This window comes from Melozone crissalis, unplaced genomic scaffold (assembly GCF_028551555.1).
Source record: "Melozone crissalis strain CALT ecotype California unplaced genomic scaffold, PUWL_Pcris_2 ptg000074l_1, whole genome shotgun sequence".
NCBI lineage: Eukaryota > Metazoa > Chordata > Aves > Passeriformes > Passerellidae > Melozone > Melozone crissalis.
This window is the reverse complement of record NW_026535851.1, coordinates 2897461-2918455: the sequence shown is the minus strand read 5'-3', so window position 1 is coordinate 2918455 and position 20995 is coordinate 2897461. Positions and strand designations below refer to the sequence as shown.

General features: G+C 42.6%; 1 protein-coding gene across 1 annotated transcript in view; it reads left to right on the top strand.

Annotated features, from left to right (window-relative positions):
- The window catches only part of LOC128946106 (protein fem-1 homolog C-like), a 58487-nt gene extending 37758 nt beyond the window's left edge, over positions 1-20729 (top strand). Inside the window, 1 exon segment of the mRNA XM_054290010.1 lies at positions 19420-20729. Within this exon segment, the coding sequence (XP_054145985.1) occupies positions 19420-20729 (1310 nt within the window).
- The last annotated feature ends 266 nt before the right edge of the window (positions 20730-20995 follow it).

Here is a 20995-nt window from a genome sequence, read left to right as displayed (position 1 = left end):
GCCGAGAGCCCCGCCACAAGACACAGTGCCCACCAGGGCTGCCGCCAGGACCACCACCACCCTGGGGGGAGGGAGCCCCCTGCATCGGGACCACTGCTGCAACCGAGAGAGCCGCTGTTTTGGCAGCATAGCTCCTCTTCGGACTAACTAGGTTTCCAGGTACTGTGTAATCCGCTGCGGGGGCGGGGTTGGAGGGGGGGGGGGTGGGGGGGGGGGGCAGGCGCCATGGTTCTCTTTTGTTTTGGCCCACAAGGCCTTGGTCGGTGATCGTCTTTTAGTATGTTAATCATCCTCTTTTTTTGTGTGCTTGTCTATTAATCTTGTTACTGTTACTGTGCTGGAGATCAGGAATCCTGGACAACTAACCAATGTGATTAAGCAGAAGCCACTTTATTTTTTACATTATATTCTAGTTATACATTCTAACACTACTGCACACGTCTATCACGCATTGCTTGATTGGTGCCTCTATCTTGTCCACGCGCTCTGCACACACTTTTCAGGATATGTGATTGGTTACAGTCTAGGTGCTTCACCACCCTCCTTTATCTAGTTCTTGTGGTCTTGGTATTTTTTTTCTCAGTCTCTTCTTTCTTATTTTAGCACAATTTATGTCTTAGTAACCTTGTCGAATTCTAGAGGGTGCTGATAAGAATAACTAAAAGCGGTTTGGCTGGAGCACACTGTGGCCTAAGCTGTGCAATTACATTGCTACAATTCCCTCTTCTTCTTCTTCTTCTTGAACCTGCCAAACCTTTTTTACTATATTTTCTGTCAAGCAAGTCACCTATTTTATTATGCATAGAATAATACAAAGCAGTATAATAATGACTAATAGTAATAATAAAGCTCCCTTTACGATATCTTTCAACCATCCAGTTATTCCCCATCCCTCAAACCACTCATCCAAACCCCAGTCATTCACAGTCAGTTTCTTCATGTTATCTTGTAGTTGTTTGAGTTTCCTGTGAATGGATGCAGAATGGTCAGAGAGTTTCATACAACACGTTCCTTCAATATCGTCACTCCCGCACCCATGTGTTGATAGCAAAAAATCTATAACGGCTCTATTTTGCAGTGTGCCGTGTCTAATACTATCTACATCAGTGAGTATCTGATTGTAAATAGCTGAAGTTATGTTTAATTGTTTGGCTGTCCAGCATTCCCGCTTGTTACGCGTAGGCAAAGCTTGAGCAGCAGCAACACCCGGAGTAAGGAATGATGCTATTATTCATCCTGAAGCGCCCCAAAACTCTATGTGATTTTCACAATCAGGTCCCAAAGTTGTGATTGCTCTTTTAGTTCTCTTGTTATGTCCCGCTCTCCAAATAGTCTGATTCAGCATTTTGCGCGTGCTGGGTGCAATCATGGTTAGCTTTCCTGAGTAACAAAGACCTCCAAACTAATTACTTGGAATTGCGGGCCATGTCCTATCCCCACAGATTAAAAAGACACCTGATGGAAGCTTTCTTACAATCACATTTGCACCAGCACTTCCAGGATAAGTCCAATTGTGGCAATATTTGATCATGTTCTGACGCCATGGAGAATTGGGATTAAGGATGGCACTATTATTTTTGGGTCATGGGACTAGGACATTGCTCATATCAGTTGATTTTGGGTTTAAAAAGTAGTTAAAAAACAAACAATAATTCCCAGGTACTGATCCTAACAGGTCTAGTTCTTGAGGCTCTAGTCCACTTTCATTCAGTGATTGTGTTATCATACCTGCTTGGAAGCCCTCGCCATTTGGCCTAATCCCCAACCTTTTGCACATGTCCAATTTTGTACCACCTCTGGTTATGTTACACCAGCGATTCTCCGCACTTGATCTATTTTCTCCCACATATGGCTTTCCTCCGGCTCATACCCATTTTGTAAAACCAGTAAAAGTACTAATTGGGATGACGCTGTTGAGTCAGGGACGGAATGAATGGCTCCAGTCATCGGAAGGCGAAATAGAATTTGTTTATTAGGAAGAAGTTGCAACTTTTATAGTCTGACTCGCTAAGCTGATACCTGATTGGTCTCAAAGTGAAAACCTCTCACACTATTGGTGAACTATGAACAGCACACTCTGGAGAACCATATCTACCAATAATGGTTACAGACAGAGAGATAATAATTTTTAAAATTCTTTCCTCTAAATTTCCCACAGCTTCTACACAATTTCCCAGGATTTTCTTGGGAGAACCATGTCTATCTCTGTTCAGAGGATGTAGCAGCCACAAGGCCTGCAAGGCCTCCCTAGCGGTGAGTTGCCTAAGATAGGAAATGCCTACTCACGATGACTGGACCAAAGAAGCCCCTCTTCTGCCTTCAGACCCTCGTAATCTCTCTGTAAGATGATAGGTCCTATTGGCCTTGACCCTTACCATTGGACTGTTTCCCAAAGCCCCTATACCCTATATAAACATCCACTTCTGCCCAGTTCTGCCCTTCGCAGAAGCTGCCAATAAAGACACCTCTGTGGAACCTCATACAGCATTCTCCTCTTTCTCCCTGCGTCTGCTGAGACACTTAGCAAGCAAAGAGCGGAAATCACTAAAGAGCTGAATTCACCAAAGAGCTGATCTCACTTAAGAGCTGAGCTGCTTGCTAAGATTTCCTGCGGCTGGGAGCCTGCCTGAGGGACCTGGACAGGTTGTGCTTAGCAAGACTTAGCTATCTGGACGCCTATGTCAGTCGGGGTCAGAGAGACCCCCAAAACCCCTGCCATAATAAGAGGATCTGTAATTACTACAATTGGGATACCAATTAAACATGTGCAGAAAGGATCTCCTGGCATGGCTAAGGATAAACAAAAGGAGTCCACTGTCACAGGGCTTGCAAGGGTTGCAGGATGAAGGGAGAGGCAAGAATGCTGAATCCATGTTCAGAAGGCTTGATTTATTATTTTATGATATATATACTACATTATAACTATACAAAAAAGAATAGAAGGAAAGTTCTCAGAAGCTAGCTAAGCTAAGAATAGAAAAGGAATGAAAAACAAAGGGCTGTGTCTCAGCAGAGAGTGAGACCCAGCTCTGCCATGAGTGGTCAGTAAATCCAAACATCCACCCGAGACCAATCACGGATCCATCTGTTGCATTCCACAGCAGCAGATAACCATTGTTTATATTTTGTTGCTGAAACTTCTCAGCTTCAGCAGGAAAAATCCTAACGAAGGGATTTTAATTTAAAAGATGTCTGTGACAGCCCACCCCAGTAGCATTGGCCCAAGTAAGCCACATATTCTGTTGATGCCATCCTGGTGGGTTAATTTCTTCTGTACTACAGATGTTGCCACATATTACAAGTAACAGAGGGAGACCCCCAAAACCCCGCACATCTAATTTAAGACTATTTTTCATCCTGATCACTGGTAAAAAACCCTTCCCCTATGAGATCAGGGATAAAATCCAAACTGACAGTGCTTCTTGCTCTTTGCACCCTTCTCCTATTCTGTCTTCTCTGTTTCTTCTCTTCCCACCTTTGCTTTGTTTGTTCCCACTGATCCGGTCTAAATCCCCAAGTCCCAGGGATAAGTATTCCTTTCCCACATTCAATAGCCTTGATCTTATTCTCTCTCTTTTTGCTTGGGCTTTTGGCGTTAGTTATGAAACCACCAAATAGCCTGCCCCAATTGCTCCTGAAACTCAAATAAATGCAGCCCTTCTCAACAGGTTTCAGGGGAATTAACCATTGTTCCTGTCGTTTGGGATAACACCACTCAGGTATTGAATTCTTGGGAGTGCCAATATCTGCACTCAATACACCTCTGGAAGCTTCCTCCTCTGTAGTGACACCACCTATCTAATCCACACCCCACACATTCAAATCTCACCCAAGGATAGCAAAAGTGTTCACAGTTCTGAGGGCAATTGATGTTTTCAGGTAGCGCTGGTTGTTGGTTCATTGGTGGTACTAGGGATCAGTGTCCTTCTCAAGCCTGGGGCGAACCCATTTCATTGGTATCCTTCAGGGTCCTTTGCCTGTAATGACACAAGCATAACCCTTACCCCACATTAATAAATCTGCAGGTCCTTCCCATAACCCTGCCATAGGATTTTTAAAACGAATTTTCGGTCGGTGCTGTATCAATTCAGAATCTTGCTGCAAACCTGAGTAATGTGTTAATGCTGGTGGGTTACTGCGAATACCTAGTAACCATAGATGATTCATAACATAAACTGCTTTCAGCACTCCGTCCTGCCGTGTCAGCCCATCGTCCCCTGTTTCTTGTTTATCAAGCAGCCCTTTCAGTACCTGATGTGTCCTTTCAATGATAGCTTGTCCTGCGGAGTTACCTGGAATACCTGTGCTATGCTTCACTCCCCAACGAGCTGAGAAATCTTGGGTCCATCGGGCTATATATCCTGGTCCATTGTCCGTCTTGATTTCCTGCAGCAAGTCCATTACAGCAAAGCAGCCTCACAGGTGTCGAATGACAAAACGAGATCCTTTGCTTGTCATAGGAGTGGCCCAAACCATGGCAGAAAAGGTGTCTATGGTTACATGAATGCATTTAAAGTGACCAATCGGGGCATAGATAGTTATATCAGTCTGCCATAACTGCAAGGGCCCCAGGCCACGAGGGCTGACCCCAGGAACCAATCCGCCAATCATGCCCTGGCATTGTGGACCTGTTGTGACAATTCCTTGAGCATCCTGTGGTGATATTCCAAGTTGTTCGTGTAAAACTTTTGTGCTTTGGTGAAAAAACTCGTGAGCCCTTCTGGCCTGGCCAAACTTATCAATGTTAGGAGAAGCAGAGGCCCAGAGTGGTGCCCCCAATTGGTCAGCCTTCTCGTTTCTTAAGGCCAGGCCTCCCGTCAATCCAGAGTGACTCCATATATGGGTAATAAAATAATCCTGCTTGCGAAAATTAAGTAACTGCCACAGTTGCAAAAAGACTTGCCACAGCCACTGGTTCTGAATTTCCTTCAGTAATGCTCGCTCCATGCGCTCAACAACACCTACTAGGTAGAGAGAATCAGAAACAATGTTAACGGGATCATTTGGCCATTTTTTAAGCACCCTGATAACTGATAACAGCAAGTAACTCAAGAACCTGTAAAGAGTCTCCTGGTCCTTCAAGGATTTCACTGAGCCATTTGCCTTTGTACTGCCAAGTAAGACCTGCTTTAGAAGTCTTTCGAGTGGCATCAGTAAAAACCGTGAGGCCTTCTACAGGTTGCCTTGATAGCCAAGGTAGTTCTTCCACTTGTTGATGCAAAGAAAAAAGCTTATGAGGGGGAAAATGAGTGCTAATGAGACCTGGAAAGTTTAACAATGCCCATTGCAAGGTATCTAAATTCTGTAATGACCATTGCAAATAGTCCTTTGTTAATGGGAGAAGAATATTTTGGGGTTCCCTTCCTGCAATTTCCAATGTCCACTTCTGTGCCTTGATCACAATTTTTGCTCTAGCCTCCATTTGTGCGGTCAAGGATTTTTTCAAATTAAATGGTAAAAACACCCATTCCAAGATTTGTAGTGGCTGTTTAGCCTGGCCATCCCACTGCATTAGTATAGCCATTGCGTGTTTTTCTTTATTCAGCACAGCCACGGACAATGGCAAAGTAGAGGACCAACGATCTGAAAAGGAATTACCCAATTTTGTGGCAATTTGAGTCAGAGCCTTCTGTTGTTTTTCAGTCAGTTCTTGCAGCACGTTGGCCTGATTTCCCCCCTTTAATAATGGCATTAGGGGCTCAAGGTCTTCATTAGTTATGCCACAAGAACTACGAATCCACTGTATGTCCCCAATTAATTTTTGAACATCTGATAAAGTCCGAATTTATGGACAAATAGTTAATTTTTGGGGCCGAATTTGGGCTTCGGTGACACACACACCCAAATATTTCCATGGGACCTGTTGTTGAAGTTTTTCAAGGGCAATTTGAAGGCCTGCCTCTTGTAATTGTTGCTGTATCTTGCTGTTCTCCTGCTATAAGAATATCATCCATGTAATGATAGATAAGATACTGTGGGTATCGTTTTCTCAGCAGGGCTTGCACCCAGGCAACATACAGTTGGCCCATCATGGGAGAATTTTGCATCCCTTGTAGCAATACAACCCATTGATACCTCTTTGCTGCTTCTGTTTTGCGGAGAAAAGAAGAAAACCCCACAACTTTGTAAAAGTTGTAAAGCTGGTATGTTTATTACAGGTCTGGACGCATGCGGAGATTGCTCTCCTCAAAAAAGGCATGCGTACCTTTGAGAACTTCAGGTCTCTTTTTATCTCTCTCTCAAATACATATGCAGACAGTTTCACAATAGGTTCATACATATTAATTTTTATGGGTTTTGTGTGACATTTACCACTAGTTCCTTTTTATCAGAAAAAATTCCGAGGTCAGGTTGACTTGCCCTTACAGCAGTCTCTGTCTCTCTCTATCATCTTCTGTCTCCCCCCCTTTATCTCTGTCCTTCACTGAAGTAACTTCACTGAGCTTAGGCCTTGCAGTCTGGCTAAATAACTATGGTTTCTAAACACAGACTCAACTCAAAAATGTACATTTCATCTAAATTAAAATGGATTTCTATCCTGGAAAATTTTCACTTTGCCTCACTTCTGCCTTGTTAATGGATGGCACTGAGAAGACAAACTTCTCACTGTCGTCCTCATGCTGGGGGATTGCGAAAAAGCAATCTTTGATGTTGATAATTAACAGTTGCCAATTGACAGGTAACGTTGACAGCAAGGGTAGGCCGGGCTGCAGGGGTCCCATATCCTGCATTATGGAATTAATGGCTCAAAGGTCATGTAATAACCTCCATGTTCCTGATTTTTTAGGGATTGTAAAGATGGGTGTGTTCCAGGGGCTCATGGAGGGTATGACATTCCTCCCTTTTTCAATTGCTCATCAACCAATTCATTAACATGGACAAGCTTTTCCTTAGATAGTGGTCATTTGATCAACTCAGATTGGTGTCTCTGTTAACCATTTTAATTTTAGGATTGGCTGCCCTTCAATGGCCACCGCTAAAAACCCTCATTGGTGAGACAGAAACCCATCTGGCTCAATGCGTCCCGTCCCAGCAGCCAGATTGTTGTATTCAGCACATCACATAAGGTCTCACCTGAACACAGATGTGCATCTTCATCAACCCACAGTTAAGAATGTTTTACTAATTCGAGTCATTTGCATGCATCCCACCCCCTTAACTGGTGTTCCTAGGGTGTTCAGAGGCCATGTTGCAGGCCATGCAAACAAGGGAACAATGGTGACATCTGAACCCATGTCCAGAAATGCGGCTTTTGTCATGAGAGTTCCTCCATTGGGATGCTGAAAAGTAATAGGTATAACTGGTTTTGCTCCAGATAATGGTAACATAAACATGACCTGAGGGGTTCCCATTAACCGAAAACCTCCATTCCCCCTCAGCATGACCCCTTGTCTAGGAACCTTGGCCTTAAAAGGAACTAACTGTGCCAACCCTGTGCCTTTTGGAATGTGGATGGGTGGCTTCAACATTTGCACCATTATCCCAATATTGCCTAAATAATCTGCATCAATTAGTCCAGGCCAAATAAAAATGCCTTGCTTTGATGTGGATGATCTCCCTATCAGCAGGGCCCTAAGTCCATGCCCCAAGGGTCCGTTCGCTGTTGATGGGATTACCTGTGCATCAGTGCTTTCCAGGGTTGCTTCTATTGCTGTATCCAAGTCCACTCCTGCAAATCCTGCTGTTGCTGAGTGGAGGATGTCCAGGCAGCTGCCTGGTTGTGGGGGAGCATTTGTGTCATTGCACGTCCCCCCTTCACGCTCTGTTCCCCATTTCCCTACGGTGTTCCATCTTTCTTGCATTTCAACTGAAATTCTGGTTCGATGACCAAATTTATCACGTCTATTGCAGTTTCCCGTGAAACCAGTAAATGTCGATGTTGCCTTACTTTTCTTCACAGCTTTAGCTCGGCACTGGGCTTTATAGTGTCCAGGTCTACCACAGCTGAAACATTTCAGGCTAGAGTCGCCTTTTCCTTGCTGTACCAGTGGTTTAAGGGCAACTGCCATCACTTCTGCTAGGTAAGTGACTTTTTCCTCTGGAGTTCCCACCCTAGAACAAGCTTCTATCATGTCCACCAAGGTGGCGGTTCGAGGCAAGGTCTGCAAGATCCTCTTACAGGTAGAGTTTGCGTTATCCACTACCAGTTGCATCCCCAGCGTGCCTTTTACATCTGAAGACTATTCCCAGAACTCGATCAATTGCATCTCTAAGGCGATCTAGGAAACTCATAAAAGTCTCTTTTGCCTCTTGCTTAATGGTTGTATAGGATGGTGGTGGAAGTCCCATGTCTGGGACAGCATGGAATGCTTCCCCTGCCAGCTTCTGAGACTGTTGCAAAATTGCTGTATGTAAACGTGCCTGAGTTTGTGGGTCAGCAAAAGGCCCTTTCCCCAACATTGTGTCTGGGGTGGCGAACTGCCTAGGGTCCCCCTGAGGGAGCCTGAGATTTTCAACCACAGCAGCGTCTACCCACCTTTCCCAGTCCGCTTGTCACAGCAGTCTCTGTGTGGGTTTTAAAAAGGTTTCTGCCATCTTTTTACAATCAAGCGGGGCCATTAAACTGCTAGTAAAAATGTGGTCCAGCAAGGTCTGCACATATGGATTAGTTAGCCCATACTGCATTATGGCTTTCTGCCCCTCTCGGACGAGCTTCCACTCCAGCCCCACCCACTGATGTTGATTTGGGTTACCGGGGACAGAGATTACCGGAAGCGCTTGTGGGATAATCTCACCCTCGATGAGGGCTCCTCTGATAATACCTTGCCACCGCCGAGCTGGGTTACAATCATCGTCGGACACAGAACGGCTAGTAAATCTCCATTCAGGACTCTCTCTCCTTCATTTGGGGCTTCTCCCCTCCTTCCGCTGTTGCATAAGCTCCTGGTTGTCCTGTGGAGTGGGGGGGATCTGACATTCTTCGCATTCCATGGTACCAGTTGAAATCTTGCTCCTGCCATACTCTCTCCCCTTCAGCTTCTCGCTCTACGCTGCTTCCTCTTCTCCTCCGCCCACCAATCTGTTTCATCATCATAAATCGTAGGGCAGGCAAACCTTCTATCAGGGCTACCTTCTTTGGAGAGCCGGGCTCGGCGATCCTTACTGCCCTTACAGTTCGGAGAATCGATAAGGCAATAAGCAAATCTCACAATTGATCCATCTCCCATTCTTCCCATTGCCATCAGCAAGGATCTGGTCTTTTCTCTTTCCCCTATTTGTAGATATATTAAAGCTCTGAGTTCAGCTACCTCTCTCTCCTGCCACCGGCATTCCTCCTCCTCAAAGCAGCACAAGCGTTCTGCATTTGTATACCCGCAGTATATCTACATTGCATTTGAATGATGCATCTGAATATCCGCTGCAATGGCTAAGCAGCAGTGAGTCAGGCAGCAAAGGTGGTAACAGAAAATACTAGCCCCCTTGATGCTATTGTTAACTCCTCAGGGGACACCATGGGGCACCCGTGGGTAGTGGGTAATCCCAGTGCCGGTGGAGGGAGCAGCGCATTCATGTCCATTTTCTCTGGTTCCGGTGCGTGTTGTGGAGCCAGAGTGGGCTGTAGCACTGTGTTGTTACTGTCTTAGACGGCCTGTGGAGCCTGTAACTCCGGCGGTGCAGAAGGTAGGGACAATATAATTGGTTCAATCCCCCCAAAAATATTCTTACACAAACGCTGGGAAGGCCACTGTGGGGTCATCTGGCTCTAGGGCAGCTGCTACCCCTGCTGCAGCTTTCTGCTTTTAACTGCTTTAGCACTGTTATCATTAACTTCCATGCTGTGCTAAGTCCCTTGGTTTCCTTTGACCAGTCACTTACGGCCTTGCAGAAAGCAACTCCTAGCCTTTCCCACTCAGGGGTGTCAAATACGCTCTTGGGGGTGGCAAAAATCCTCTCCTGTCCCCATCTCAATAGTCTTTTCAGGACCTCTGGGTCATAATTGCTCTCTTAGAGAGAATAAGCTGGAGGAGAGTTAGCGTGGCCTGCTCTTCTTTTGACAGTGCCTTTCCCATCCTACCAGCCCCCGATCGCTCACCTTTTCCGGTGTCCGCTGCAGCGTAAGCACACTTTTCCCAGATCCATCCTCCGACTCCCCCCACCGCGGTCTCGCTAAGGCGGTCTCTGACCAGGGCTGTTGTGGTGTGTTTGTTTTACTCTCCTTTTGCTTGATCTGTTCTCCCTTTGTTTGAAGTTGGAATGCTCTGTTTCCTCCCATGTTGTAATGGTTCTCCCCAGTTTCTCCCTCCTCTGCCAGTTAAGTGTCAATCTCTCTGGTCCCCATAGCACCCAATGTATCCAGTTGTACTCCTCCCCGGTTACCCTGACAACTCAATGTATCCTTTCTCCTACTCCTCCCCAGGGCCCTGCCAGTCACTCCTTGCTCACTCCCTTTTCTCCAGAAGCTTCTCTCCAGGGTTTGAAGTGATTGGGTCAGGGACTGGGCCCCCCCCTTTTTTGCTGTACCCATTGGTCTCCTGTGTATGTCAATCTCTTGTACCCCTTTCCCCCCTGGATTCCCATTGGTCTCTGTGCCAGTTCCACCCCTACCACCCACTCCCTTTATAACCACATGCATCAACCGTCAAACTCTCTTCGTTTTGTTGGCTTCCCTGGATATCATTAAAGCTGGACTTTGCCCCAAAACGGAGAGCGCTCTTTATTCCTGTTCATCGCAGCGATTCCGGGTCTCGTCCGCACCTGGCAGCACCTACAGCTGTAGCGCAAGGTGCCTGCTTGAGGCGCTCTCCTGAAGCCAAGCTATCAGGACAAGTGCCCCCCCGTGCTGCTAGCGGTTGCTGGCCGGCTAGCCTGGGCGATTGACATTAACACCACCGCCGCACCGCTGCACAGGGCCTCCTGCCTTTTCAGCTCAGGAGACCCCCTTCAGAAAACAAAGCGTCTGGTCTGCAGCATCACGTTGTCGAGTCACCAGCTTGCGGGAGATCAGGACTCCTGGACAACTAACCAATGTGATTAAGCAGAAGCCACTTTATTGTTTACATTATTTTCTAGTTATACATTCTAACACTACTGCACACGTCTATCACGCATTCCTTGATTGGTGCCTCTATCTTGTCCACGGGCTCTGCATGCACTTTTCAGGATATGTGATTGGTTACAATCCAGGTGCTTCACAGCCCTCCTTTATTTAGTTCTTGTGGTCTTGGCATTTTTTTTCTCAGCCTCTTTTTTCTTAATTTAGCACAATTTATGTCTCGTCGAATCCCAGAGGGCTCTGATAAGAATACACTGTGGCCTAAACTGTGCAAATACATTGTTACAGTTACTGTTCATTTTTCTTATTTCATTGCCGTTTTGTTTTGTTTTTTTTTTTTTAAGTAAACGGTTTTTAACATGGAATCTCTGCTTTTAGTCTCCCTTTCACCAGAGGGGGGACAACGGGAGGGACACGAAGAGAGCAGTTTAAGTGGGGGTTAATTTTTCAGCTGTGCTTTTAAACCAGCACAGGTACGTAAATCAAAACTCAAACCATCAAGTTTAGAATCAGGATAAACAGTCTTTGTGACAGGCTTTTTATATAGCTGCTTCAGTGATTCAGTATAATCGGAACCCATGCTTAGGACCCAGAAGAATGCATATGAACCCTGAAAGGGAAGGAGTATTGGTAGTGGTAGAAGCTACGACTCTTCCCATCAAAGGTTAATCATAAAAGTCGCATAAACAGAAATGTCTTTTCTCAAATATAAGAGATCCTAGGACAAACCTACTGTGATCATCAGTTGGAGCTCTCTGACACATCATGAGGACTTTCTGATCTACACTTAAATTACTTTCTTCATGATAAAGCTTCAACCCTTGATGTAAACATGGAGTCTCTTGACTTTGGAAAAGGGCCATGTTTATTTAGTTCTGTTGTCAGTTGAGACAGGCTTTCCCAGATTTTTTTTGTGGTTTTTTTTGTTCTGCTTTCAACAGTCCTGCAGTGATTGATAGGATGTTTATTACTTTTTACTGTATATTAAGCTCTTTCACAAAGGGGTTGAATATGCTAAACTCTGAAGGGGAATGCTAGGTGGTACCGTTTCATAACCACACTTATATGTGATGTTTGAATTGACTATGCGGGTGCTGAAATTTTCACTTAATCAGTGTTTTACAAGGGACATTAGTATCCTTTTAATTACTGTATGTTTCTGGAGTTCACTTAATGTTTGAATCTGTTTCTCATTCTGACTTGCTGTTTGCAATTCAAGAATGTAGGGAAGAGTTGATTAGCACTAGTAAGCTATTGCATGAGATAAGGAAGTACAAGTAGCCTGCAATAAAAGAGTAAAACCAACCTCACTGAAAGTGAGATGATGTGCATAAACTGAAAGATGGGGTTTTTTCATGAAATAAAATTTGTTTCCTTAGATTTGAACTTGTATGGACATAAGAAGCTTAAAAAAAAAAAGAGGCACACAACATCAGTGTGCCAGAATCATGTTTGGAAATGAGCTGTTTTCACTTCCCATTTAGGCTTTCAGATGAGCATTCTATTTTTGAATTTAAAAATTGCAGCTGTAAGTTTAGCAATTCACTTTCTATTCCTGAAGCTCGAGGAAGCATATTTCAGATGCAAAAAAATCGTTTCTGTTGAAAGTCAATGATTTGCAACATTTTATACCTTACTTCCACTTTGTATTATTAACCTTGGTAATATGAGTTATCATTAAGTACTTTTGTGAACGAGAGAACGGTTATTCTATTACAGAACATAGAACAACTTGTTGAGGTTAATAGCTCTTTGCAATTTTTACTTTTTAAAAAGAAAGACAGACCTTTAATTTTCCTTTGTCAAGTATACTGAGTATAGACATGTAAACCAGTTTTCTTTTGCATTGCCTATGTTTGTATGCATGTAAGTATCAATAATTTTCTCTTCAGAAGTCAAAGTTACTAGAGGACTTATTTCCTTCAAGTGGTCTGCTTAAAAAAATGAAAAAATTGTTTTATGAACAATTTTATTTTCTGAAGGTGATTAATTTCATCTATGAGGTTGCAAAAATATACATTCAGTTCCTTTTAAACATATGAAGAAAAAATTATTTCATTTGAAAGATCGACCAGTGTGTAAAGTTCAGCAGCTGAGTGTGTATTTTCAGTAAGAGATCTTTAGTTTGGTACCACATTGCTGTCATACTTTAAAAAAAAAAGTATTTTTATTTAAAAAGTTTTGTTTATTTTGTTTACCAGAATTTTGATTAAGAATTTTGCAAACTTTAGTAGATATAGTTAATATTGGTTGCAAATCAAGCCAAATCAGTTTCCTTCCCATGTCACAAGCTATCAGCCTATTTTGAGACTAATTAGCTTCTGACACAATCTCATTAGACACACCTCCCTTGATGAGCTTCCTGTTGGGGGGTTTTTTGGTGTTTTTTTTTTTTTTTTGGACTGTTTTGGTTTGGGTTGTTTGCTTGTCTTTTTGTTGCAATACTGGATAGTTGGGGAATTAGTTCTGTGATACACCAAGCATTTGTGTAAAGTTCATATTATCCCTGTTTAAGTAGGGCTAGAAAGAAACGTGAAACTATTTGCTCTTTCATACAGCAATAGATATAATGTTGATTTAAAATTTTTACTAAAGAAATTGGTACGAAAATTGGATTGCCTTAACTGCAGAATTGCATAGATATGTTCAGGCACTGTTTATTCCTGTCACTATAGATGATGCAATATTTTTGAAATGGGTAAATTGCGGAACATAGACCTTGACTTAGATATCAAGGCTAACTGCAATGTCCTCACAAATGTAACACTTCATAATTACTATGTAGATGTCTGGAATTATTGTTAATTCTTAAGGTTGAGGGGCGTGTGTCTGTGTGTGTTTGTTTAACTTGGCAATTCTATACCCATCTATCTGCCCATGTCTGCTTTTGGTTTATTGAAGCTTGTATTCTTATATTTCCTTCCTGCTGCCGTTGCATCCAGTCAAACTGAAGTGCAGCGGCTAAAAATTAGTGGTGATCACTTTCATTAATTGTTCTGGTTTAGGGCAAATTTGGGAGAAATCCTCCAAAGGGGGCCCCTCCAGAAAGCAATCCCACACGGCCCCTCCCCCCAACCAGTTTGGGAAGGATTCCTCGGAGAGAAGTGGAAAGAACCTGTTATTTAACAGGCAAAGCACCCCCCTCAGCACACAAAATGAACAATACCAGATGACAGCACTCTTTCACTGCTCTGAATAAGATGACAAATTCAGAAAGTCTCTCCTGGGAGTGGTCGCTCTGTTATCGGTCCCTCCGGCACTGAGGGTAGCTGCTGCAGGCCACAAAGTGCAAAGTCTAGGTGTTTCCCAGGTCCCAGTCCGGAGCAGGCTCGAGTGGTTCCAAAAAAGGGAAAGAAAAACAGTCCAGGGAAAATTTGGAATGCCTAGCTAAACTAATTAACAAGCAGAAGCAAAAGCAAGAGCAAAGCAGGAGCAAAGCAGAAGCAAGAGCAAAGCGAAAGCAAGCGCAAAATAAAGCAAAAGTTGCATTATGTACTGCCCTGTCTCTGTGTCCTGCCAGTTGTGGGGGAGCAGGCTGATAACAAAACAAAACAAAACTTTGCTCTTCAGAGCCAGTCTTGAAGGCACAGAACATAATATCCAGCATAAACAGAACACACGAATGGGGATACAAGCATCATAATGTCACCCTAGGACATTTATTAATTTGTGCATTGCTTGAAGTAATTGTGGTCTCCAAGGCCTACTACATTATAAGTAACTAGAAATTACCCTATTCCTGATATGTTTTCAGTAACCACTCTTTGAGTAAATAACTATGATAGTAAGAAAAAAGCAAGTCTTTTAATAAAGGAAATCCAGATGGGGAGAATACTGAAAATCCTTGGTGATGTGGGAATATTTCCATGTGTTATGCATAGCTTCATTGTAAATTAATGCCGTATAAATTGTTGGTGTGTTCTTGGATAATGGAGGCACTGGCTAAGCCTAATTTGTATGACTTTTTTGCACTATTAGTGTGTCATGGCATATATTTATGGTAACTGATAAAAGAGCATAAAGGTCATAGGTATGTGGTGATGGATCTACAATGTGTAATATGAATAGTTGCCATTGATCCTATTGTCAAATATAGCAATATGTATATCAATAGTTGTAAAATAATTGTAAGAACTTTGGTGGTACTAGTGCATTTTGATATGTTTGTCTGTAATATGCATTTGTTATGACTTTTAATATTGTAAAAATATTGACTTGAAGGTAGAAATAAAGGATTGTGAATGATAATATGCAAAGATGAAATAGTTGTGACTTAAGGATGACTATAATATTTCAACAAGTACAATATGGTACAATATGGTCTGCAATAAAACATTTTTGTGAGGTTGTATTTTTTTAAAAATCAACTGGCACCTCAAATACAACTTAAAACATGTATATGAATATTTTGAAATTTAAATGTTTAATTTGCCCAGCTAACACAGCATTCTGACATGTATTGGTAAAAACATTTGTAGTTCTGAATCTTTTTCACCCCAGGCCATGTCTAGAGTGGCATTGGAATTGGCAGCCCCCAAAAGACCTTTCTAGTGTTTCATAGCTCTGCTGTGAGTGAGGTAGCATGGACTTGAATATACCCTAAACTGGCTACAGTAACTCGTGGCTTGGCCACACCCAGATGGATATGGTTTTGGCTTTATCAGTAAGTGTTTTAGAAGTGTAGATGGCCTGAGGAGCCAGTCAGTATTTGCTTCTGGGTTGACAGCTATAGAAAAGTTTTTACTAGGCTTTTTCCAGCACAGCAAGATTACTTTTGTAATGTGTCTGTATATTGGTAAGGTAGTTATGTCTATTTGTCTGCTTTTGCTCTCTTTTCATCTTAGGAATTTAATGATCTCATGCTTGTCAGTCTGGAGGTATGAACAGTTTTGCGTAATCAAAAAAAAAAAAAAAAGGAATTTTAGTTAATAAACTGCAGTTGACAAACCAAACTTTTAATACACCTAAATTTGGGAAAAAATATCCGTTCCTGTGATTGGAGAATTTGTTGGTCTCTGTAGAAACTGTAGTGTGACCAGACCCATGTGTTGATCAAGCTCCTGTCACTGATTTAATTCTCCATTAGTGACAAAGTTTGCCTAGGGTATTTGAGACTGAAAATCACTTCCTATTAAGACCTGATTTTAGTTTCATGAGTATTGATCTAACAGATAATTTTGGATGCTGCTTTGTGTGGAGTGTCTTCCTCAGTTTTTCAGTTTATTTTGATGCCCTGTTTAGCTTTTAAGTCAAATCACAGGCACACTTTAGGGACCAAATTAAGTTTTACTGGCTAAACACTCTAATGTAAAAGGTAAATTGCACATTCTACAGATAACAGCCTGGGGGAGGAGGGGAGTACATTAAGGTAAATGTACTAAGGTAAGTCTAAGCTAAGTTGCTGAAATTAGGAGACTGTATACCCACAAAATGCACTTTTCCCAAACATCAGCTGAAGATTTCAGCCCTATTGATTTCTTTCCCTACCTACTTCAGTTTTGTTTATACATCTAAAAAGCCAAAGAAAAGGCTACTGCAATTCAGTGTCTTGGTGTCTGTCATGGTTTGATGCTGGCACAATGCCAGTGTCCCCATGAAAATACACTCTCCCTGGTGTCTGCTGTGAGATGTGACCAGGAATAAGCAAAGCAGGCTCTCACTTAGAAATAAAGAAAAGAAAACTTTATTAACTAAACTGCAACTATAAGTAAAAAGAAACACACGGGGGAAATGAAAACCTTCCAAAAACATTTCCTCCTCCTCACACCAAATTTCCAATGCATCCATCCCTCAGATCACCAACTCTCAGTCCATCATCACCTTTAGATAATCAATTCTCAGTTCATCAAGGAGTGAGGAGTCCCTCTTGTGCCATAGGCTTCCCCTGGAAACACAGCTGAGACCTCTTGTGTTTCCTGTCACACGTGGCACTGCCCGGAGAACATCTGCCATCGTGACATCTTCCTTCCATGCCCAGTGCTCTCACCACTGTGCATGGACCAGGGCTGCTTCTAGGGTTTTCCTTTTAAGGATGCTTTGTCCAGTTCCAAAAAAGAGCACAGTCTATCACTTTCGGGACACCTGTCCCCCCCAAATTTCACCCCCTGAGGCCGAGGGGTCTCAAAAACAGAGATCTTCTCTTCCACTGAAGAGCGAGGGCACCAACCACCCTCCTCACCTGTTGTCTCTGTTCATGCACTCTTACACATAACATCACTGCACTCCCTTGGCTCCGAGCCATTGCCTCCCCCTAAATGCAGTCTCTGTGTCACAAGGAAAAAAAAAAAACGGTTCTGTCCATGGCTATACAAGAAAAGTCCAGCCAAAAGGCCACTCCATCATCTCCACCCACCTAAGAGTCTTCTCCACTTCCCTCGAGGCCCATTTCCTCTTATCTCATCTCTTATCTCTCTTCTCATTCAGCTCCAGGAGGATTAGCATTTCTAAGGTTTCCATCATGCAAGAAAAGGGTTAAAAATCTCAGTCTCTGCCTGTTCAGAGCTCCCACACTGCCCTGGGGGCACCTTCTCGCTGCACCCCCCCTTCTCCTTCTCAGCCGGCTGCTACCAAATTCAGACATCCTCTCTCTCTCCTGGGAGGGGGGACAGGACTGCCCGATGCCTCTTGGTGTTCCTCCACCCTTCCACCCTTCCACCCTCAAGGGCCTCTTCACCTCCCATCTCTGTCCAAGCCCCGGGCCTACCTCACCCAGCCGCATGACTGCCCCTCCCCCGCCCAGCAGCAGCAACTGGACGGGGGAGAGAGATCCGAACTCTTTCCTGCCGGAAACCCAAGAGAACTGCCCAGGGGAGTGCTCTGCTTTTTAACCCCTGTGTTCTCAGAGGCGTATCCAAGGTCCTCAGTGGCCACACCAGGTGCCAATATTCAAATCTGAACCCCATTGGTGTGACCACAGCATATCCCAGAAAACTTACTTCCTCTCAAGCCACGTCAGCGTCATAGAAAAAAGCCTGCCAAAAATGCAAATGAGAAAGTTTATGAAAATCTGTCTCTGAGATTTTTTTAAAAGCCAAATCAGATGACTGTGAATGTACAGAATCCTTGGAAAAGGGTTCTCTGATTTGAGGATGTGGAAACTTGCTGATGATATAACAGATAATGATGATCTGGAAGCCAGTTAACCAGAATTTGCAAGGCTGGTGGTACAAGATATTCTAATTGGGGAGTGGGAGGGTGGGATTCTTACATGGGTGTGCTGTTAATTATTTTCATGTTAATGTAGTGGGAGTTGGTATGCCTGAATCTGTAGCATATATGAAAAAGAAGCTAGGTTTAAATTGTGTAATTTTAAAAGCAATAAAACCCCCAAGAAACTTTATTATGGTGGTGAGGACGGAGACAGTTATTGTTTGTCCATCTTCCTGTCTCCCCCAGTGAACTACTCATGTATGGTCTTAAGCAAAACTTTCTCCTACTTAAAGCATAGTAATTTGATATTTAATTGTGGTGTTCAATGATTTCTTTTTAGTTCGCTACTAATGTTTTGCAGTCAGTTGCCATTACTGCTTGCTAGAAATTTCACCACATAGTATGAGTGCCACCTGAATGCCTTTAGCATGATATTGCATGTTCTCTTCATAAGAAATAATCTTATTGTAAATTATAAGACTTATAAGACAAATGGCTGGATGCTGTGTGTTGAAGGCACTGTTTGAGTTTGGGGGCTTGGGGTTTTTTTTAACTTTTGGGAATCCTGAGCAGAGGGGGGGTTTATGTGGGACTTCAGAATAAAGACCTAATAAAGTACTAGAAATAGTTTGTCTGTGTGTATACATAGGCTTGACAAAATAAGTTGGTCCCTCAGAATATTCTGACAGTCTCTGAGGCCCCAGCTGATATGAAGGGCCTGTTGTGATGAGCTGTATTTGCCTTTATGTACAATTATTACCTTGGAACACTTTAATTAAAGGCTTTGGATGAAAGAGAGAGGAAGAGGTACAGTACAGCAGCGAGCAAGGCCAGTGTTGAGTTAGCACAGCTTTAATTTTTATACAGATCTTATTATTTTTTTTAATTATGAATAGAGATAGGGATGAAGGAAATTTGACAAGGGAAGAAGAGAAAATATAACCACGTAAGGTGGCAAGCTTAGGTTTCTGTTTTATACTTGAAAGCAGATATAAAATTTCTCATGTGGTAGAGAATTCTAGTTTAAGTTTTGAAAAATGAGACATGTCCTTAAAATCTGTTTAATTCTTTTGGGTAACAATGTCAAGCATTTTGGTTTATTTAACTGTGGGGTAGCCGTGATGTTTTAATCAGATCTTGAATTTTTTTAACTTGTCATGTAAGCCTTTCATAGTTTGTAGATGTCAAATTTTATTTTTTTTTTTACCTATTAATGGAGTGATATCTAGACTATAATTTAATTATAATTTATGTAATTGTTTTTCCTCTTTTGCTAGGAAACACTGCATTACATGACTGTGCAGAATCTGGAAGTTTAGAGATCATGAAGATGCTTCTCAAGTATTGTGCGAAGATGGAAAAGGATGGCTATGGAATGACTCCTCTTCTGTCAGCCAGTGTGACAGGCCACACAAATATTGTGGACTTCCTGACCCAACATGAACAGACTAGTAAGATAGAATGTATAAATGCTCTGGAACTTCTAGGAGCAACATTTGTGGACAAAAAGAGAGACCTGCTTGGTGCTTTGAAATACTGGAAGCGAGCTATGGAAATGAGATACAATGATAGGATTAGTATCCTGAACAGACCTGTACCACAAACACTAATTATGACCTATGATTATGCTAAAGAAGTAAACAGCTTAGAAGAGCTAGAAAATCTTATTGCAGATCCTGATGAGATGAGAATGCAAGCACTATTAATTAGAGAACGTATTCTTGGTCCTTCTCACCCAGATACATCCTACTATATTAGGTACAGAGGTGCTGTCTATGCAGACTCTGGAAACTTTAAACGATGCATCAACTTATGGAAATATGCTTTGGACATGCAGCAGAGCAATCTAGATCCACTGAGCCCTATGACAGCCAGCAGTTTACTATCATTTGCTGAACTCTTCTCCTTCATGCTGCAGGACAAGGCAAAAGGCCTGCTAGGCGCTACTGTCACATTTGATGATCTAATGGGTATACTATGCAAAAGTGTTCTCGAAATAGAGCGGGCTGTGAAACAAATCCAGTGTCCTCCTGATCCAATACAGCTAAACAAAGCACTTCCGATCATTTTGCATTTAATTTGCTTGTTGGAAAAAGTACCTTGCACCTCAGAACAGGAGCATTTTAAGAAACAGACTATATATTAGTTTCTTAAGCTTCGACCTAGAGGGAAGAATAACTTCAGTCCACTTCACCTTGCTGTTGACAAGAATACTACATGTGTGGGTTGCTACCCAGTTTGTAAATTCCCCTCTCTACAAGTTACTGTTATCTTGGTGGAATGTGGTGCTAATATAAATGTCAGAGACTCTGATAACAACAGTCCTTTACATATTGCTGCACTGAACAACCATCCAGGCATCATGAATTTTCTTATCCAGTCAGGTTCACACTTTGATGCCACAAACTTGCATAAACAAACTGCTAGTGATCTACTGGATGAGAAAAAAATAGCAAAAAACTTAATCCATCCTATAAATCATACTACATTGCAGTGTCTTGCTGCTCGTGTTATAGTGAATCATAACATATGCTATGCAGGGCACATCCCTCAAAAGCTAGAGAAATTTGTTTTGCTTCATAGATAGTAGTGTGCAGGCTTAGAGTGCTGTTGTTGAAGCATGATTTGGTGACAATGTTTTTCTGGTGCACTGTTGCAACATATCAGTATTCCTTTAGTTTGCTCCATCTTGCTCTCATTTTCTGAAGTGATGTTAGAATTGCATCTGCAGAGTTGGTTAACCAGTATTTGAATATGCCATATGTTATAGTTTGTGGATTATTTAGAAATATAGTGCTATATTTAGACTTATAATTGTTTGCCATAGGTTTTTCTATTCTGGTCCTTTTTTCC